Below are 17,751 nucleotides of genomic sequence, written 5' to 3' on the forward strand. Positions count from 1 at the left end.
TTTGTGAACTTTGTGAAGCTAGAGCACGGAAGAACTCTTCCAGTTGCAGATAATTTTGTAACCTACTTTTTCACTGTTCTTAAAAATATGTATGATTCAATTCATTCATCATTTTACTAAAGATACTAAGAATCAACAACATGAACATATTTTTATCTCGAAACGTTACAAACACAGATAATAATTTGGGGAATGTTTTTCAAATTTCAGATCATAAATAGGGTATTTTTCAAATTATCCCTATTTAAAAATATCGTATGAATAAATGTAGGAATGTTTTGTAGGAATGTTTGAGAACTAAAGTGATTGATGATTTGGAAAATCTCTACAGTTTTACTAAAATTTAATAAATTTGTCTTAATTTTATTTATTTATTTCATGAAATTTTATTTAGTTTTACTTGTTTTTTCCTTCAAATTTAAAGTTTTACTAAAAATCGCTGATAGAACTAGTCAAACAGTGCATAACGAAATGGTGACACAGTCTCAGCAGAACGTAGCCTTGCCACCTTCTCAAAGCATTGCCACGAATGGTGACACAGTCTCATCGCATAACGCAATGGAGTATGAGAGCAAATATTTTTCACTGGAAATTATTAGGGAAGCTACAAAAGACTTTGACATTATCGATTTGCTAGGGAAAGATGTGTTTGGATCTGTATATAAGGGACAACTGCAAGATGGAACATAGATTGCAGTCAAGAGGATGGTTGTTACTAGTGGTAAAGGCTGCAGTGATCAGTTCGAAGCTGAGGTTAGTGTTCTACCTAGCGTTCATCACAGAAACCATGTGATCCTTCACGGTTATTTCGTCCAAGGAGATGAGAGGTTGTTTGTTTACAAGTACATGCCACAAGATGTGTTGGATGTGGCGAGAAGAGTAGAGTATTTCCATACGCTAGCTAGTCAAAGTTAAATCTACATCCACCGAGCTTTGAAATCGTCAAACGATCTTCTGGAAGAAGATTTTTGAGCCAAAATTTCAGACTTTGGTTTTGCCAGGACTACAACGGAAAATAGAGAATCAATGAATACCAAGTGTGTTGGAATAGTAGGTTATAAGGCACCAGAATACATGGGTATGATTTTCTCATTTCTTATATATATATATATATATATATATATATATATCTGATTCAGCAATATATATTTGTTTTGGTAACTAATAGGTGAAATATATGTCATATTGTTTGTATTTTTACCATGTTTTGTGGAGAATTTGTTAAGTCTTTACGGAAAAATAATTAGATTTTAAAAAATAATTTATTACGGCTATTCTAAATATGTCATATTTAAAATCATCTGAATAAATGTAGTAATTATTTGTAGGAATGTTTAAAACTAAAAAAAATGATGATTTGAAAAATCTCTAAAGTTTTAATAAATTTTAATAAATTTTAGGGCAATTGTCATAAATAGACCATTTTCAAGTTTTGGTCACAAAAATAGACCACAAGGAGGAAAATGACCAAAATGTTTCATTTAATAGGTAAAAGGACACTAATACCCTAGATATATAAAAACATTAAAAACAAAACAAAAAATTATAGTTTTAGATTATATATTTTCAAATTCGAACTTTTTTATAATTTGTTTTTGAATTTTTATTTCGATTTTATTTTTTTTTAATTTTCTTTTTGTAATTCAAAAATAATTTTTGAAACTATTTTTAAAATTTTTATTTTCAAATTTTTAATATTTATTTTCTATTTTATAAAATTTTAAACATCAAACCCAAATCTCCTCCCCTTAACTCTAAATCCGAAGGTTTGTATTAGTTAACCCCTAGGGCATAAGTGTATATTTACCTTTTTAGTGAAACATTTTGGTCATTTTGATTCTTAGAGTCTATATTTGTGATAGAAACTTTTTTAGTATCCTAGGGCATTTCCCTAAATTTTACTTAATTTTATTTATTTTTTCCTTGAAATTTTACTTTATTTTTTCTTTCAAATTCAATCGCTTACGGTGTGTCAAATTCTCAGGTCCTCATCACTATGCTGAAGACCAATGAATCAAAGACATCGCTTTTTGGGATACTGTTTGACATCTATCACTTTAGTAATGTCTTTGATACCATCTCATTTCGACTATTCCTCGTTTAGAGAACTTTGAAGCTGATTTAGTGGCAAAATCAGCTCTTGGTGTAGCAGACCCTCCTTCTTTCAGTGAAGGCTAACTCTTTATAGATTAATATCAGTAATGTTTGACTAAAAAATAACTAGTCAATGAGCGCATAAGGAAATGGTGACCCATCTCAGCAGAACATAGCATTGCCACCTTCTCAAAGCAACCCATAGGATATGTTATTCCTTCGACATGTTTAAGACATGGATACTCATTATCCCCTTTATGCTCATCTTGTGCACTGAAGCTCTGATCTCCCTCCTAAACGGAGAAAAGTGAAAATCATATTATGATCTTACATCTTTCTTTTGCGGATGACAATCTATTATTTTGCAAGACGGAAAAAGGACAGTGTTTGGTAACAAAGTGGATCATAATTTCGATTATTTACTATTTTTATAATATGAATGTTGACAAAAAATAAATTCATGAAAACCAGTGATGAATATTATGATGATTAAGCGTATGTCATTTTCAAATTTACTTAAAACTTGTAGTGTCTTATCTTGTTTTTTTTAAAAGTGAGTTAACATTTGACAGCTGCATTCATTTTCATTGAATCTGTTTTCAAAAATACCAAATCTATAACCATATCTTTATTTGAGATAGTATGGAGGAGTTTCTGCGATGTAAGAAATTTTTTCATCCCTTTACTATTCAGCATATTCCGAGGACACATAATACAATGGCGGACAAGCTAGCACGAGGTGCTAGAAATCAGCCTGCAGCTATGGTTTATGTTGATTCGATTTCCGCGAGGTGGCTTTTGGATCAGAAATCTACTTAGTTTATCTCTAGTTTTTGTTGTAAAAAAAAAATAATAAATAAATAAATAAATGAGATATATGTTTGTTTAACTAATTTTTATTTTTAATAATTACATATAAACAAATATTAAAATTTAATTTAATTAGATATTTTTAAAATATATAACCATATTTTAATAACTCAAAAAGAAACTGAAATTTTGAAATGAGAAAAGAGAGAAAAAAAAGATCAAAAGAAACAGCCAATCAGATACGAAAACGTGTGTTGCTGACTCTAACACAAACGGTGTGAATGAAAATATAAAAATATATCGAAGAGAGAAGAGCCGAAACCTTTTTTTCTCTCGTCTCCAATTTTCTCAGCTTCTGCTGGATCTCTCCAGCAGAGACGATCCTTCCTACGGTAAAAGTGTTCTTCTCTTCCTTTCTATTTCGATTTGATATATCGGGTTTGGGTCTCGGCTTTCGATTCCAATTTCGATTTCCCCTTTTGTCAATTGATTAGGGACTGTTTGATCAATCAAGGCTTCTCGGGCAAACAGGTGAATAGAAGTGAGATTAGGCTATGTGGGTTTTGTATGTTTTACAGATTTGCTATTGAAGGTTCATTTCTAAGAAGGAAGGTAGTGTTGGATGAGAATGAGATTAAACTATGTGGTTTGTATATTTTACGAATTTAAAATTATTTGTTGTAAAGTTCTTAGCTTTTACGCTGATATAAATGTTAATTGAAGTTATTGTAACGAAAAATGTCTTTTTCCTACGTGGTACTGAGGATGTCTGTTTTGTAGTGCAGAAATGGACCACGACAAGACAGGATGCCAAAGCCCACCTGAAGGTCCCAAGCTATGCATCAACAACTGCGGTTTCTTCGGAAGCTCTGCCACAATGAACATGTGTTCCAAGTGTCACAAGGCTATCCTGTTTCAACAGGAACAGGGGGCTAGGTTTGCATCTGCAGTGTCTGGTGGTACATCTTCATCCAGCAACATCTTAAAGGAAACCTTTGCTGCTACCGCGCTGGTTGATGCTGAAACCAAATCCGTTGAGCCGGTGGCTGTCTCTTTACAGCCATCTTCTGTCCAAGTCGTCGTCGCAGAGGTAGTAGCTCCAGAAGCAGCTGCATCAATACCAAAGGAAGGACCAAGCCGATGTGCTACTTGCAATAAACGGGTTGGTCTGACTGGATTCAAATGTCGCTGCGGTGACCTCTTCTGCGGGACGCACCGCTATGCAGACATACACAACTGCTCCTTCAATTACCATGCCGCTGCGCAAGAAGCTATAGCTAAAGCAAACCCGGTTGTGAAGGCAGAGAAGCTTGACAAAATCTGAAGAACTCAAACACCAAAGTGATAGACTACGACCTCCTTAGGAGCATTTAGAATTGGAAAAGAAGGTTTAGAATTTTACATATTTGTTATTATTGCCTACTAAGGTGTTTACTCCTATAAGAGGGAGACATTTGATTCTAATAAAATCATCCATTAAGAGATCAAAGAAACGGAGTTGTCTCCTCTAAATCTAATAAACGAGGAGTTTGTCAGCTTCTTGAATAAATAGCATATTGATAGATACTGCCCAGAGGCGTCTATCACAAAGTTCCCTTTCTCCTATCTGCACCTGATTCAAGAGGTGTCTCTCATGTTAACAAAGGTTTATAAAGTACTAGTGGTATTCCGGCGCGTAGCGCCGGGTTTGTATGTTTTATTTTCTAATGAGTTCAAAATTGTTTTTTTTTTTAGTTGGTAGTGGTTAGTAACATGACTACTACTACTACGCAAAATAAAACTAAGAGACTGTTTTTTGTGCACCAGAAATTTAAGAGACTGAACAACAAAAAAACATATTGAAACTAAAATATTTGGAGCTAAAATCATGAAGACTATATTTATCTTCTACAATATGATATAACAAAATATAGAAAACTCAAAAAGAAAAAAGAAATTATATTCTTAAAAGTAAAAAATAAATTACATTTTTCAAATAAATTATTATTATTCTACTGAAAAAACAGAAATTGAAACATCATAAATTAAATTCAAACATTTAGTTCAGTATCTATTAAATCACTCTTTTCTCTTCACAACAAAATAGTGACGGTGAATAAATATACAATCTATTTATTTACATCCTATTTCATTTGGGTGAGAGGTCAGTATCTTACAAAAGGATGCTGCAAAAAAAATTGAAACACAATAAATTAACAAAGCCCAAAGTTTACATTCTCGAACCAATTAAATAATTTAACTTTATTGAAACATGTAATTCTACACGATTTTATCGCAATAGAATAATAAAATTAATTGAAAGGTACATCTAAAGCATTAATAAAACTTATAAAAAACAAATTCAGTGTTTAATTATTTTAAAGATATAAATAAACAACATATACTTTTTAAGTCATATAATATATATATACACATATATACATATCAATATTATTAGTGTTTGCACTCTAATAATTTAAAATTCAAATTATAATTTATATTTTTGTAAAAATAAATAAGATGATTTTTATATATTCTAATAGTAATATAATAGATTAAATATATTAAAATTTATATAAGAAAATCCGGGCGTAGCATAAGTTGTCTTTGGATGTCACATGCTAGTACATGATTATTTTGCAAATCAATTAAATTACATAAATGTTTGACACCTTTAAACTTTTGATAAAATAAAGTAAGATTCAAAACGGAGCAGCAAACCAACATACGCAGAGTCGGTCTATTTAGAGATTTTTCATGGATCCATTTTTAATACTTGAAATAGATTTAAGAAAAAAAAACACAAGTTTCAAACTTATAAGCAAACCGAAAGATACAAAGTGTGTGTGAAATAAAAGTCATCTAAAAAAGACATAATAAATAGCTCAAAGTCACAAACTTAAGCAGCATGTTGGCCAGCGAGAGCCTTTGCCTGGCTGCTTCAATGATGGTAAGGTTAACACCCTTACCCTTACGTATACACCCACGGCTTTGACCCTTTGCCAAGGGTGAACACATTCCTCAACCTTGTTGGAAACTCATGTCCTGATAAGTCTTGGATGTGGATAGTCTCAAAGCTTCACTTATGCTTCACACTGTTTTTAATCCCACTAACACGCCCTCTGTTTCTACCCCCAGCCACCATCACAACATTCCCGACATCAAACTTGATGAACTCAACAATCTTGTTCTCCTCCAAGTCGATCTTAATGGTTTCATTATTATTGTGCGACCATTGTATGTGTTCAGGAAAGGGATGCCCTTTTGTTCGAACTGGATAGTTCTAAGCTTGCAAAACTTAAACTGTAGATAAGAAAAAAAACAAATCTTGGTGGTACACATTCATGTCAAGCATTACTCTAAATTATGACAAGAGCAAGAGAGATCAAAACCTTAGATTCCTCGTCCCTGATGGGAGTGAAGACGGAAACGTCCTTTGGTATCATAGATAAGACAGAAGTTCTCGTAGCAGAAGATAAACAAATGCACCACCAAGTTTGTCAAGCATCCAATATTTAGGAGCATTGAGCCTCTTCATATGCTTCTTTAAACCTCTCGCCTGTGTTAGAGCGATACAAAAACTATAGCAAGTGATAGATGTTCCATTGAGATCTAAGTAAGCCAGATCTAAGGACTAATATCCACTAAATGATCCCAACACCAAAGCCGTCTAAATGTCTTCCCTATAAAGAAAAAAAGTATCCTACAAAACCAGTATGATGTAAGGCCAATCTAACAATTTCAGAATGAGGTCAAATAAAGAAACTGAAAAACAACAAACACTCACTTTTGCAAATGATATGCAAACCAACCAATAATCATCAGAGACTATCCAAGAAAACACACAATTAAAGGGCTAAGTAAGCAAGGAAGTTGTCATTAGCTGGATCAATATTCAAACAGAGTAATTTAATACTCAGGAAACTACACAATACCCCTTTTCATCCAATGTATTATGCGATCTGACCACTGGCAATTGCACTAACCATACCACCCTCATTGGATAGAGAACCAAACATTAAGTACTAATACATGGACAAGAGATCAAAGTCAGACAAAGAATAAACCAGACAGTTCTAGACAGAAAGATTGGTTAATTACCTCAGATTCAATAGTTAAACCGAGATCCTTAGTGATCGCAGCTTCTGTTGGAGAATAATAATCACACCGGACCCAAACCATACAAATCAGTCACAACTCTGTACAAATGGAAAAGAACAAAAGTTGAAAGGGTTGAACTTTCTTCTTACAGTGAAACCGAATTGAATATGACTAAGAGCAGCGATCAGACCACATGCAAAAACATAGATAGAGCTGTCGCTGATAACTTTAGATGAACCCATCATACGCGACTCTCTTGAACCCATCTGACACCAACTCCTTGTGTGTATGAAAGGTCATCTTAGATCATTCCTGGCCCCCTCTGTTTCACTCATCTTTTGGTTCTTGACTCTACACTCTTAATCGTAATCTATATATCAAAGCTTCAAGATCTAAACTCCTTTGGACTTTCTTCTCGGTATAGAAGATCTAGAAACTGGGTTTTCGATGACGAAGCTTGGATATGAATGGATTAAGAGACGCCGCTTTATACAGAAAACAAACGAAATAACTTAAATGATTAATGGAAGTGAAAACGGAAACTGCAAACGTCACAGAAACGTTGCTGGGATATGGTGAGATGCAAAGGGGCACTCCTCTAACATCTATTGAAAGAAACCCTAGATAAATCCAGGTCCAACATGAGAAACAAATTAGTGAGCCACTGATTGATACTTAAAAACCGAAGCCCACTGAAACAGAAAAGAACATTTTTAATGATCGAAAAGATCATGCCACCTGTCAACAAAAGCCCCATGCTATGTGCTGATGTGGAGAGCTGAGGTGAGAGAAAACTCAACTTTATTATTAGATAGATACTTACAAATATAAACCATTATACATAGTTTAAAACAAAGTACAAGAACAACGTTATAAATATCAAATTCTGAATAATATATTTGCTCATTTTGACACAAACCAAATACACATAATTATAAAAAACATTTGTACGGGTCAAACGCTAGATATATTGTTAGATCACCACATAAACACAATGGTGATCGTTTTATTTTACAGAAAACAAACCCCAAAATGTTCACCAGGACATAAAACTACGTTTTTACCATACAATGAAGAAACGATTTTAGGAATTATAGGAAACCAGAACAATTTAAAACCGAATGACTTCCTAAAATGTCTATATACATATATTTTATCAAAAAGTCACTTAATGCAGGAACAAAACATCTCTTCTCTGTACAAAATTTTCCTCCTACGTATCCCCTTCCGTGATGAGAGCTACAACTACTGCTTATACGTTCACCTACCTGAAAAGAAAAGTCCAGGTAAGTGAAAAAAAAAACTCAAATAATCCAGGAAGGCATATTATTAACTGAAAACACACAAGCTATGTTAAATTATTAGATGACCAAAATATGAAAACGGGAAGTGGTTGTTGGTCTCAGATGAAACAGAAAGCGAGCTATAGACAAGAAACACTTTAGTACACTAACAGATGACGATGATAGAGAAGTAAGTTCATACTTGTATTTTCTGGTCCTGTTCAATTGATTCCCTTCAGGTTGAGGAGCTTTTTCCACCACATAAGAAGCAATCAAGGTATCCAGTTTTACCAACCAGAGAGCAATCGCAGAAGTTGTTCGAGGCATAGAAGGGAAGCTAGTTATAATTTCTCCCTCCTCCTCCTCACCAAAGTGCCATAACCAATCTTCATTGATTGCTCCAACAAAGTCCCCAATCACCTTCAGACCATGATTTAGCAACAAGAGGTAAGTTAGAGAACAATCAATTTCGGACTAAAATAAGGAAAAAGGGAGCTTTGCATAATAAAAATGAAAACCTGCGTAATTTCAGACAACGTTGAGCTTCGTCGAAGCCTTTTTGCCCATAACCTATGAGCTGACTTTTTCCATGCACCAATCAAGGCATCTTCGGGCATTGCAGACTGAAAAATGTTAACCAAGAAAGGGAGCAGTTTCTTAACACAAACCAAGAAAGACGGAAAAGATTAAAAATAGTAAAGCAAAAACGACTATCTCGACAGACCTCAATGGCATACACTGCAGCCTTTAGTGATTGCAACTGGGAAGAAAGAACTTTGTGATCTGGAAATGAATCACTACTCTCTTCATTCTTCCTGCTGCATGTGGCTTCATGAATCGCATATCTTTCTTCAAGATCTATATCAAGCTCAAAGGTAGCATGGCAAATCTTGCAGTGCTTCTCATCTCTCCAATACAAATCATGACAACTCTTACACCTAGTAAGCGAATCAAGGTAGGATCTTCGGCTGTGTTTAACAACATTGAGATTAAGATAATATTTATCCCATATCCATTCATCAAACTCCTGAACAAGGCTCCATAATAGGCTGTTGCCCCGCTTCTCAAATACTATAGCTGCTTGTTGATCATTGGCAATCTCATTGAGACATAGGTTGTTGTTGTCTATATCAGAAACCGGTGAAGAAGAACTGTCCTCTCTGACTACATGGTCAATTCTTCTTAACATGGCTTGACAGAGAAAACTTTCTCGTTTCTCCAATGACTCAATAAGCCGAGCTTCCCGTCTACCCCTATCGTCCAACACTGACAACAGTGCCCGCAAAGCCTGCACCAAGCCAAAAAATAGGGAAATGTTAGGCAAGGAATCAATCCAACTTACACAATACAAGTTTTCATTTAATTTGTGCACAATGACATCACCTCCTTGTGGCTGATAACTTCCCAGTGACCATCTTCAGAAGATTCAAAGTAGACACACCTATGACCAGGGTCATTCGCGTTGCATGGGCCTAAGAAAAGCCAGTACCTGTTGAACCTACGGTCAGAACCAAGGTATACAGATTGCATAGGGTGAACATTGTCTCCAGCGAGCTTTGCAAAATCAGCCCCCACAATTGATGATGAATCAACTGGATGAGAATCAGACGGTTTAGATAGCTTTTCGATTCGCTCTCCTCCATGGACCCATGATACGCGTGGATGATTAGAGGATGATGCTCTCTTGATTTTTCCACCAGAACCATGACTATAGATACTAGGGGCACAGTCAACCATAGCTCTGGGTAAATCCTCCATTCTAATAGTGGAACCAGAACTAAGAAGATCAATCAAAGCGATGAAAACATCTAACTTCTCTTCAATGCTTAAGTCTGAATATTCCCCCTCCATTAGCCCCAACAACCATGCTTCTCCAGGATGGCTTTCATCAATCTCACTGCATACTTCCAACACCTGCTTCCGCCTTTTCCTACACTTGGCTTTTCGAAATACAAAACTTTCTGAAACACGCCCCAACTCATCACCAGATTCATCATCATCAACACTTCCAGATTCGCCCGAATCAGACTCATGGTCCTCAGAGAAACAATTAACACGTGCACGATATGTAGATTCAGATATTTTTTCGAAAAGTGTAATATCACTTGCCAGCGTTGAACATATTGAACGCTCTCGTTCTTCTTCTGATGCAGTTGCAAGATTCAGCCCAGCAACCTATAACATTAACCAGCACCCTATTCTATTAGATATAATAATCTTAGGATTTACTAACAAGAAGCTGATAATAATTTCAGAAAAAACTACCTCTACTGCTGCATTAGCTAACTCGGATATTTTCAAGCCATTTTTGCCGCCTTGCTCGTTAAGCATCCTAAATAATTCACCCTTTAATGTTCCAAGACGGAGGCCATACTTTTTCATGAGTCTCCTTTCCTACAGGAGGTAACATCAACCAATAATGCGTCAGAAAATTAAAGAAAAAACCTATAAACGACATAGAGCATGCACAGGAGGATATAAAAGAAAATTGAGCAAGAACCTTCAGTATTCCACACGCAACTAACCCATCTTCAAGAATAAACAAAGCATGCTAGTATATGGAACTTTGATACGAATGAAAAGGACAAGAGAAGTAGCATTTGTAGGCATTTCATGTGATGAACTATATTTTCGGTGCCAAGCAAATAGAGTAGACAGATGGTTGTTTCAACGAATCAAAAGGGTTGCACGAAATCAGCACCTTACTTAGTTCCTCTGATTGACCAGCAGCCCGCTTTACAGAACCAAAACCAGCTGCAACCAATATCTGACGCAATATCTCCGCCCATGTAAGAGAATTTAATGAATCCTTCCACATATCAAGAATACGAATTTGGCTCTCCACCTAAAAAAAATATCAGGGAGAATGTCAAAACCTGTCTCTCAAACGGAAGTATGCCAAGGAAAAAAATAGATAGCTCCACATACCGACTGCAGCAGGGCTAGAAACTTGCATGATATACTCAAGGTTGAAAAAGATCCCCTTTGCAGCTCGGTTTCAACATCAACCAGAAGCAACTTCAGCAGGGAAAGATGAATTTTACCAAGGAGCAAGGAGTCCTGAAAGAGGAAATGCAATATGTTATTTTAAGAAACAGTTTCCTTCAGCAACATAAGAGATTTAACTATTTGTTATTATCAAATAAGAGAGAGCACCTTATCATGAAATGCCCGTGTGAACTCGTCGATAGTGAAGGGACATATGTCAAGAGTTACTGAATAAGTATACAGGAAATGGACAACCTGTCAACAGACATACGTAGTACTAGGTCAGTTCCAAGAAAGAAAGGTAATTTTAAGAAGAAATCAATCACCAAGTGCTCACCTTAAAAAGTTTCTTGACAGACTCTGGAGAAGAATTCCATGGATGCAAAGCAAAAGGCAGCCTCATGCCAACAGAACTTGGGGGAAACTTGGGCAATAAATCTGAAAACAAACAACAAAATAGATGTAAAAAAAGGTACTTGAGAACGAAAACTCACTCTCTCAAGGATTGAACCAAGACACATACCTTTGCATAGAAAACAAGATCCACAAGTAGCAGTATGGCATGAACAAGTTAACGGAGGATTCACTAGCCCTTCCTGTCTCTCCAATTCCTCATCATCAACTAGTATCGAAATTGTTTGACAGGTTTCTTTAAATACCTCCCCGAGCTCACATTTCTCACTAAATCCCACCGTCTCATCTTTGTTTAATTCTTCCGTAGTCTACAGCAAGCAAGCAAGAGTTAATCAAATCATATTTGTTGGCTTATTGAATCTAAGCTACCTCTGTATTTATAGAAGTCCTCTTCTTCTCCATCGACTTCTTCTTCTTCTGCTTCTGCTTCTGAAGAAAGCAAAACAATTGCAATTAACAATAAGTTCAAAAAGGCAATAAAAGAGGTAAAAACAAGTAGTACCAGTATTGATGCTAATTGTGTTTTGGTCTTCTTGGGATTGCTTTGAGCTAAGGTTGCTCTTTCGTGGCTATTTGGATTCATAACACGCCACGCTGTCATCAAACCCTTGCCAATACCATATTGTTTCTTCTTTACAACAACGCAATCATCTTGGCTAGTGTGCTGCTCGGAAACCTAAATAAAAGCAAAATAAAGAGTAACTAACCTTTCTCTTTTGCAATAATGAAAGATGATTCCACTAACCTTTCTCTTTCTCCCCACTCTCTGTTGATCAAGAGATGATGATGAAGGAGGAAGATGGTCAAATTGAAAACCAAGTGAGGGGCCGTCTTTTCTAAAAACCTTAGCCAAAATGTACTGTGAGGTCAACAGCTTTTGACAATTGATCTTCCGAAGAGCAGAGCCCCTCGGCTGAGGAATCTTCGCTCTCACCGCCGCCGCCACGGAGGATTTCTTTCTTCTCTCATCCATTTCCCCAGGATTCGGATGCATTTTCTCTGCATTCATCACATGTAAGGTAAAGACGAACTGCCCCTGTTCAAACACGGCGGAAGCCGGTAAGAGAACCGCCGCGATTTTGGATCGACTCGGGAACGACTCGCTCTGATCTTCACCTTTTGTATCAGAAAAATCTGATGCTACTTTTTTCTTAGATATATCTATAGAAATGAGATTTTGTGGAGGGTTTTAGGGTTTTGGAGGAGATAGAAATGAATACAAAATTACTCTTTCACCCTTCTTTAAACCTTTTACAAAAAAGAAAATAAATTAATATTACAGATTTGATGTTCGTGCCCGGGTAAAGTAAAGAGTGAGAGATCGGAACAGCCACTGCACTAACTAAATTCTGGCTTTCCAGACTAACGCTTTTTAGCAATTAACCTAAACCTATAAAAAAATTTCAAAAACTCCCCACAACTAATCCACGTTTAATCTCCGATTAACTGGTTCGGCTTGGGAAGCTCCCTTAGTTCCCTTAACGATTAACTGGCGGTGGGGAAGCTCCCTTAGTTCCGCCGTCGTCGGATCTAGCTTCCGGGGGTAAAGGCTACCACAGCTTTACGTCGCCGGCTTCAGTCCCCTAGTCCTTTAGGGTTTATTTTTTTCCGTTTGTTTTTATTTCGGTATTTATTCGTTGGTTTGGAGTGGTTTCTGGTCGCGTCGGAGGAGAGAAATATCTCCGACGGAAAGAGTGAGGTTGCATGCGAGGCTTTGGGCGGCTGCGGTGAACGGGGGTGGATGAGATCTCGCCACGGCGATTGATTCTCTCCGATATTAGAGTCCCATAAGCTTTTGACGGTGAAGAGGTTCGGAACTTCGGAGTTCCGGTGTGGCTGGTTGATCCGATGGATGGATCTCCGGCGAGGACGAGAAGCAGGTGCGATGCGTCGATCTCGCGACACGTGACCCTCAACGCCGAGGATGTTGACACGTGTCCAAGTGACGAAAAGAGTTATCTGCGAGGCGGCCGCGCTTCGCTCTCGTGTTTGTTTCTAGGGTTTCTCAAGGTGGGCGCTGGAAATGGGCCCAATTGTGTAACGAGTTTTGGCCCGGTAGTTTTAGTGGGCTTATATTGTAATCAGTTTCTGGGCTGGACCCGTTTATATAAATTTAAAAAACTATTGACGGAAAAAAAAAAAAACTGGTTCGGCTTGGTATCGAAATAAAAAGCTTCCAGAACTTGAAGTTAAGCTCGCGATTTCCTCTTCGTATCCAATAAAATTTAAAAAAAAATTGAGAACTCTGATGTTCGTCAATCAAAACCAGGCGCATGACACTCGACGCATTCGTCAACGTCAAATCATCCCCTTAATAAATAAATAAAAAATCCAAATATCTCTGGGAATATATTTACACTAAAAAAGTACCAAAATAAAATAAAAAGATAAATGATAAATATGTTTGTTTTAACTGATTTATCTTTTTAAATAATTACATATTAATAAAATATTAAAATTGAATTTAAATATCTAACCATATTTTAATAACTAAAAAGAAATTGAGAATTTGAAATGAGCAAAAAGAGAAAAAAAATCAAAGAATCAGACAATTAGATACATACACTTGTATAGCCGACTCTTACACAAACGGTGTGAATAAAATATAAAACATCTTTAAAAAAATATCGAAGAAAGAAAGCCTAAATAGCCGAAACTTTTTTCTTTCTTTCTTTTTATTTTTATTTGATATCGTTATATCGGGTTAGGGTCTCGATTTTTTTTTCAATTTTGATTTGCCCTTTTGTGTTTTTTTTCTGTCGACTTATTGATGCAGAGAAATATTTGGATATATTCCAAATATTTTTATTATCTAGTTTATACTTATTTTAATATTTATCTTAATTAGTTAGAATTATCTTAAGAATTTTTAATAATTTTATAGTTATTTAGTTTTCATATAAATAGACATCTTAGACTAAATAAAAATCTTTGTAGTTATAGGAGGCGACTGGTTTTTCCGTTACCACCCGCAAACGCAGCTTTTGCGGTTGGTAGCGGTTGTCGGCGATTTGCAACAATCACTCAAATCGCTCTAAATCGCTTCAAACCGCTTTAAACTGCTCCGAATCTCATAAATTCAAAAGCTGGCTCCAGCTAGCGTTTGCGGTTGCGGGAGGGTAAATTTTTTTTCTTAAAAAAAAAAATATATTTACAAAAGTAAAAATATTTAATAAAAAATTTAAAATTGAAATTATGAAAATATTAAAACATATCTATTATATTTTAATAATATTATAAATTTTATAATAAAAAAAATTTAAATAAATTTTCAAAAATTAAAATTTTAAATTTCTAAATATAAATTTTATATTTATTATAATTTTATGATTTTTGATATTTTTATAATTATATTAAATGTAAATATTGTTAATTTATTATTTGACTGTTCCCGCATTAGGTAGTTAACCAGTCATAAGTCACCCGCAAACACACTAATTTTTAACCGCAGTACCAGTCGTACAAATTTCTTAAAACCGCTAGAAACCGCAACCGCCCGCATCCACAAACTCACGCAACCGCAACTGCAACCGCTGCGTTTGAACCAGTCAGGCCCATAGTAGCTTCTGCTACCTCAAGTAGTATCAAAGTTGGTATTTTGGTTTCTTAATGTTGAAGGGAAACATTTATTTTTTCGCAAAAGAAAATTTGTTTTCTGAAAGTGAAGACACCGTTTATATCAATATTGTTGGACATGTGGTGGCTGTCTCGGAAGATAGAACTACTACCAAAAAATTTCCATATCATATCGACAAAAGAAGACGTCACGTATCAGTGTTTTTAAATCCAAACCGAACTGGCGATCAGACCGGGTTGAACCATGAACAAAAAATAATCTAAAAACCCCTATTGAACCGTCAAAAACTTAGAAACCGGCGACCCAATGAATCAGCCAAACTTCGGTTCGTATATAAGCCAAAATTTGTTATTAATTTTTCTTTTTTTTAGTAAAAATAAGATTTATCAAAGATTAATAAAGTATCATCTTTCATATTTTTGTTTTATCTTCTCTACAACTCATAAATTACAAGATTCACAAAGTTTAATATTCATGTCAAGATATTGTTTTTGTCTATTTCTCATTTTAAAAAAAAAATTATTTCATGATCACTTATTTTGAAAACTTTAATTCATTGAAACATTTTCGTTTTTTGAAATTTGTATTTCAAAATATAACTTTTACCTAATGTGTATATAATTTTTTTAAAGGTGATGAAGATGTAGAGTGATAAGATCTGCGAATAAAGTTTAAATGTGCTTTCCATATTGATTTTTGATTTTAATTTTAATTTTTAAGTTTTTCTACACATTATGACTATTTAAACATTTTATTTGATATGATATATTTTTTTAAAAAAATATGCATATTATTTATAATATACCATTAAATTTAGTTTAATCTAAGTAAATCCGATCGAACCCGGTTCAGACCCGGTCGAATCACAATGAACCATGACCCAAAACAATTCCGGTTCGCTTGCCGGTCCGGTTTTAAAAACACTGTCACATATATATTCAACAGCACTAGAAGCCAATCAGATGTGTTTCCTTGGAGTTTTGGAGTAAAAAAGGAGGTTTCATGCAAATTATGGAAATTTTGGCTAAAGGCAATACATGTCTTATTATTTGTTTGGAGATGAATAAATAAGAAGGTGAAGAGATACGAATGGAAGAGTTGCAAAAGAATAACATTTCATGTGAAGATTTCAAGTCTGGTTTTGGGGTTGAAGATCACAGTTAAGATTCAAGGACAAATCTTCTCTAACCCGGAGAGAATGATACAGAAAAATATTTGGATATATTCTAAATATTTTTATTATCTAGTTTACACCTATTTTAGTATTTATATTATTCAGTTAGAATTATCTTAAGAATTTTTAATAGTTTTTTATTGTTATTTAATTTTCATATCAATAGAGGTCTTAGAGACATTATCCCAACAATCATAAAAGTTGCTTAAAATTTTTTTTTTCTGTCAACAATCATGAGCACTATGGTTTGTTTATGTTTCATCATTTAATAATGAGACTGTATCTGTAGCTATATATTGAATATTTTCTTTAAAAGCGTGTGATTGTCTTACGTTGGAGGTTTTAGGTCAGGCTCTCATTCATTTTCATTTATCTGTTTGGTGAGCTATGGAAGTGCTGTGAAGTCAATTAACTTTAACATCTGGCTAACTGCCCCGATGAAGATTCAGGAGCTTAGCTTTCCCCGGTTTATGGTGACCAATGTGCATAACCGGATAGATCGGTTCACCCTCGCCACATACTACCAAAACCACTGAACCAAATACTTGTGAATTTGTCACCCGTGCGCTGTAGTAGATATATTATTCTTTATATCTATACTACATGATGACCTGTGTGCATGCACTGGATGAAAGTTTAATACAATACTGCTGACTAATGTAAACAATAATTTCACATAACCTGCCTATTTTATGTATCATAGTTAACCTTTATATAAAGTTTCTGAGTAAAAGGCTTTCATCATTTTATTCAAAGTATTTTAAAAGTCCATTGTATTTACTATTGGTTTTCTTATGCTGTGGTCTATACATCTTTTCCACAAGCACGCACAACAAAAAATGTCGAAGGAGAAAGTATCTACGCGATAAAAATGGGGATTAGGGTTTCAGGTGATTTCTGTTGATTGTCTCCCAAGTGCAGGTGATTTCATTTCTTAAACATATAATCTTCGTTCTTTTGATTTCGTATATGCTAAACTGACCACTGTTTTGTCTTTTTTAAAACAAATTTCATGGGTGCTTCTCGAGAACAACAAATCGATTGAATCGGGGAAGCAACATACTGGAAATCAGTGTTCATATATCAGTTTTCTCTGTTATATCTTTGAACAACATCATTGATGACACAAAACAGAGGTTAGTTTTACAATCTTGTTTAACTATGTTTTTCGAATTTAACTTCAGTTTATCGAATTGTATCCGAGTTATATCTAATCAACATAACTTATATGGCTTTAAAAATCATATAATACTATAATTCTATCAAATATCAAATAGATTATTTACAATTTTGGAATATAATTCTATAACAACTTAAATTTTTCAGATTCA

General features: G+C 34.8%; 2 protein-coding genes and 1 pseudogene across 10 annotated transcripts; 1 reads left to right on the top strand and 2 right to left on the bottom strand.

Moving 5' to 3' along the window:
- The first annotated feature begins 3,123 nt into the window (after positions 1-3,123).
- On the top strand, positions 3,124-4,393 carry LOC106427432 (zinc finger A20 and AN1 domain-containing stress-associated protein 2-like). Of its 9 annotated transcripts, none has more exons than XM_013868163.3 (3): positions 3,124-3,296; positions 3,399-3,435; positions 3,685-4,393. In XM_013868163.3, exon 3 carries the CDS (start codon positions 3,692-3,694, stop codon positions 4,226-4,228), a length of 537 nt encoding a protein of 178 aa, XP_013723617.1. In that variant the 5' UTR covers positions 3,124-3,296; positions 3,399-3,435; positions 3,685-3,691; the 3' UTR covers positions 4,229-4,393. The 9 variants fall into 9 exon arrangements, with proteins under 9 accessions (XP_013723617.1, XP_013723615.1, XP_013723618.1 ...); XM_013868161.3 differs by having other exon boundaries at positions 3,127-3,296; positions 3,690-4,393; XM_013868159.3 differs by having other exon boundaries at positions 3,166-3,296; positions 3,399-3,550; positions 3,690-4,393.
- Positions 4,280-7,250, bottom strand: LOC106411874 (annotated as a pseudogene).
- A 702-nt stretch (positions 7,251-7,952) lies between these two features.
- Positions 7,953-12,849, bottom strand: LOC106427465 (homeobox-DDT domain protein RLT3-like). Its single transcript, XM_048738489.1, has 14 exons — positions 12,415-12,849; positions 12,172-12,345; positions 12,039-12,098; positions 11,779-11,977; positions 11,593-11,693; positions 11,424-11,510; positions 11,196-11,327; positions 10,969-11,112; positions 10,533-10,661; positions 9,651-10,442; positions 8,992-9,555; positions 8,786-8,890; positions 8,470-8,687; positions 7,953-8,252 (listed from the first exon to the last, which is right to left on the bottom strand). Exons 1-14 carry the CDS (start codon positions 12,676-12,678, stop codon positions 8,249-8,251), a joined length of 2,973 nt encoding a protein of 990 aa, XP_048594446.1. The 5' UTR covers positions 12,679-12,849; the 3' UTR covers positions 7,953-8,248.
- Between the last annotated feature and the right edge of the window lie 4,902 nt (positions 12,850-17,751).

The sequence above is a fragment of the Brassica napus genome, chromosome A8 (assembly GCF_020379485.1).
Source record: "Brassica napus cultivar Da-Ae chromosome A8, Da-Ae, whole genome shotgun sequence".
Taxonomy (NCBI): domain Eukaryota; kingdom Viridiplantae; phylum Streptophyta; class Magnoliopsida; order Brassicales; family Brassicaceae; genus Brassica; species Brassica napus.

Excerpts from the sequence above, each read along its gene's own strand:
- LOC106427432 (XM_013868159.3), top strand. The coding sequence starts at position 3,472 with ATGTTTTACAGATTTGCTATTGAAGGTTCATTTCTAAGAAGGAAGGTA. Across the intron at positions 3,551-3,689 it reads GAATGAGATTAAACTATGTG|AAATGGACCACGACAAGACA; the intron begins GTTTGTATATTT and ends TTTGTAGTGCAG.
- LOC106427465 (XM_048738489.1), bottom strand. The coding sequence starts at position 12,678 with ATGAATGCAGAGAAAATGCATCCGAATCCTGGGGAAATGGATGAGAGA. Across the intron at positions 11,511-11,592 it reads CTGTCAAGAAACTTTTTAAG|GTTGTCCATTTCCTGTATAC; the intron begins GTGAGCACTTGG and ends GTCTGTTGACAG. Across the intron at positions 11,328-11,423 it reads CACGGGCATTTCATGATAAG|GACTCCTTGCTCCTTGGTAA; the intron begins GTGCTCTCTCTT and ends TTCCTCTTTCAG.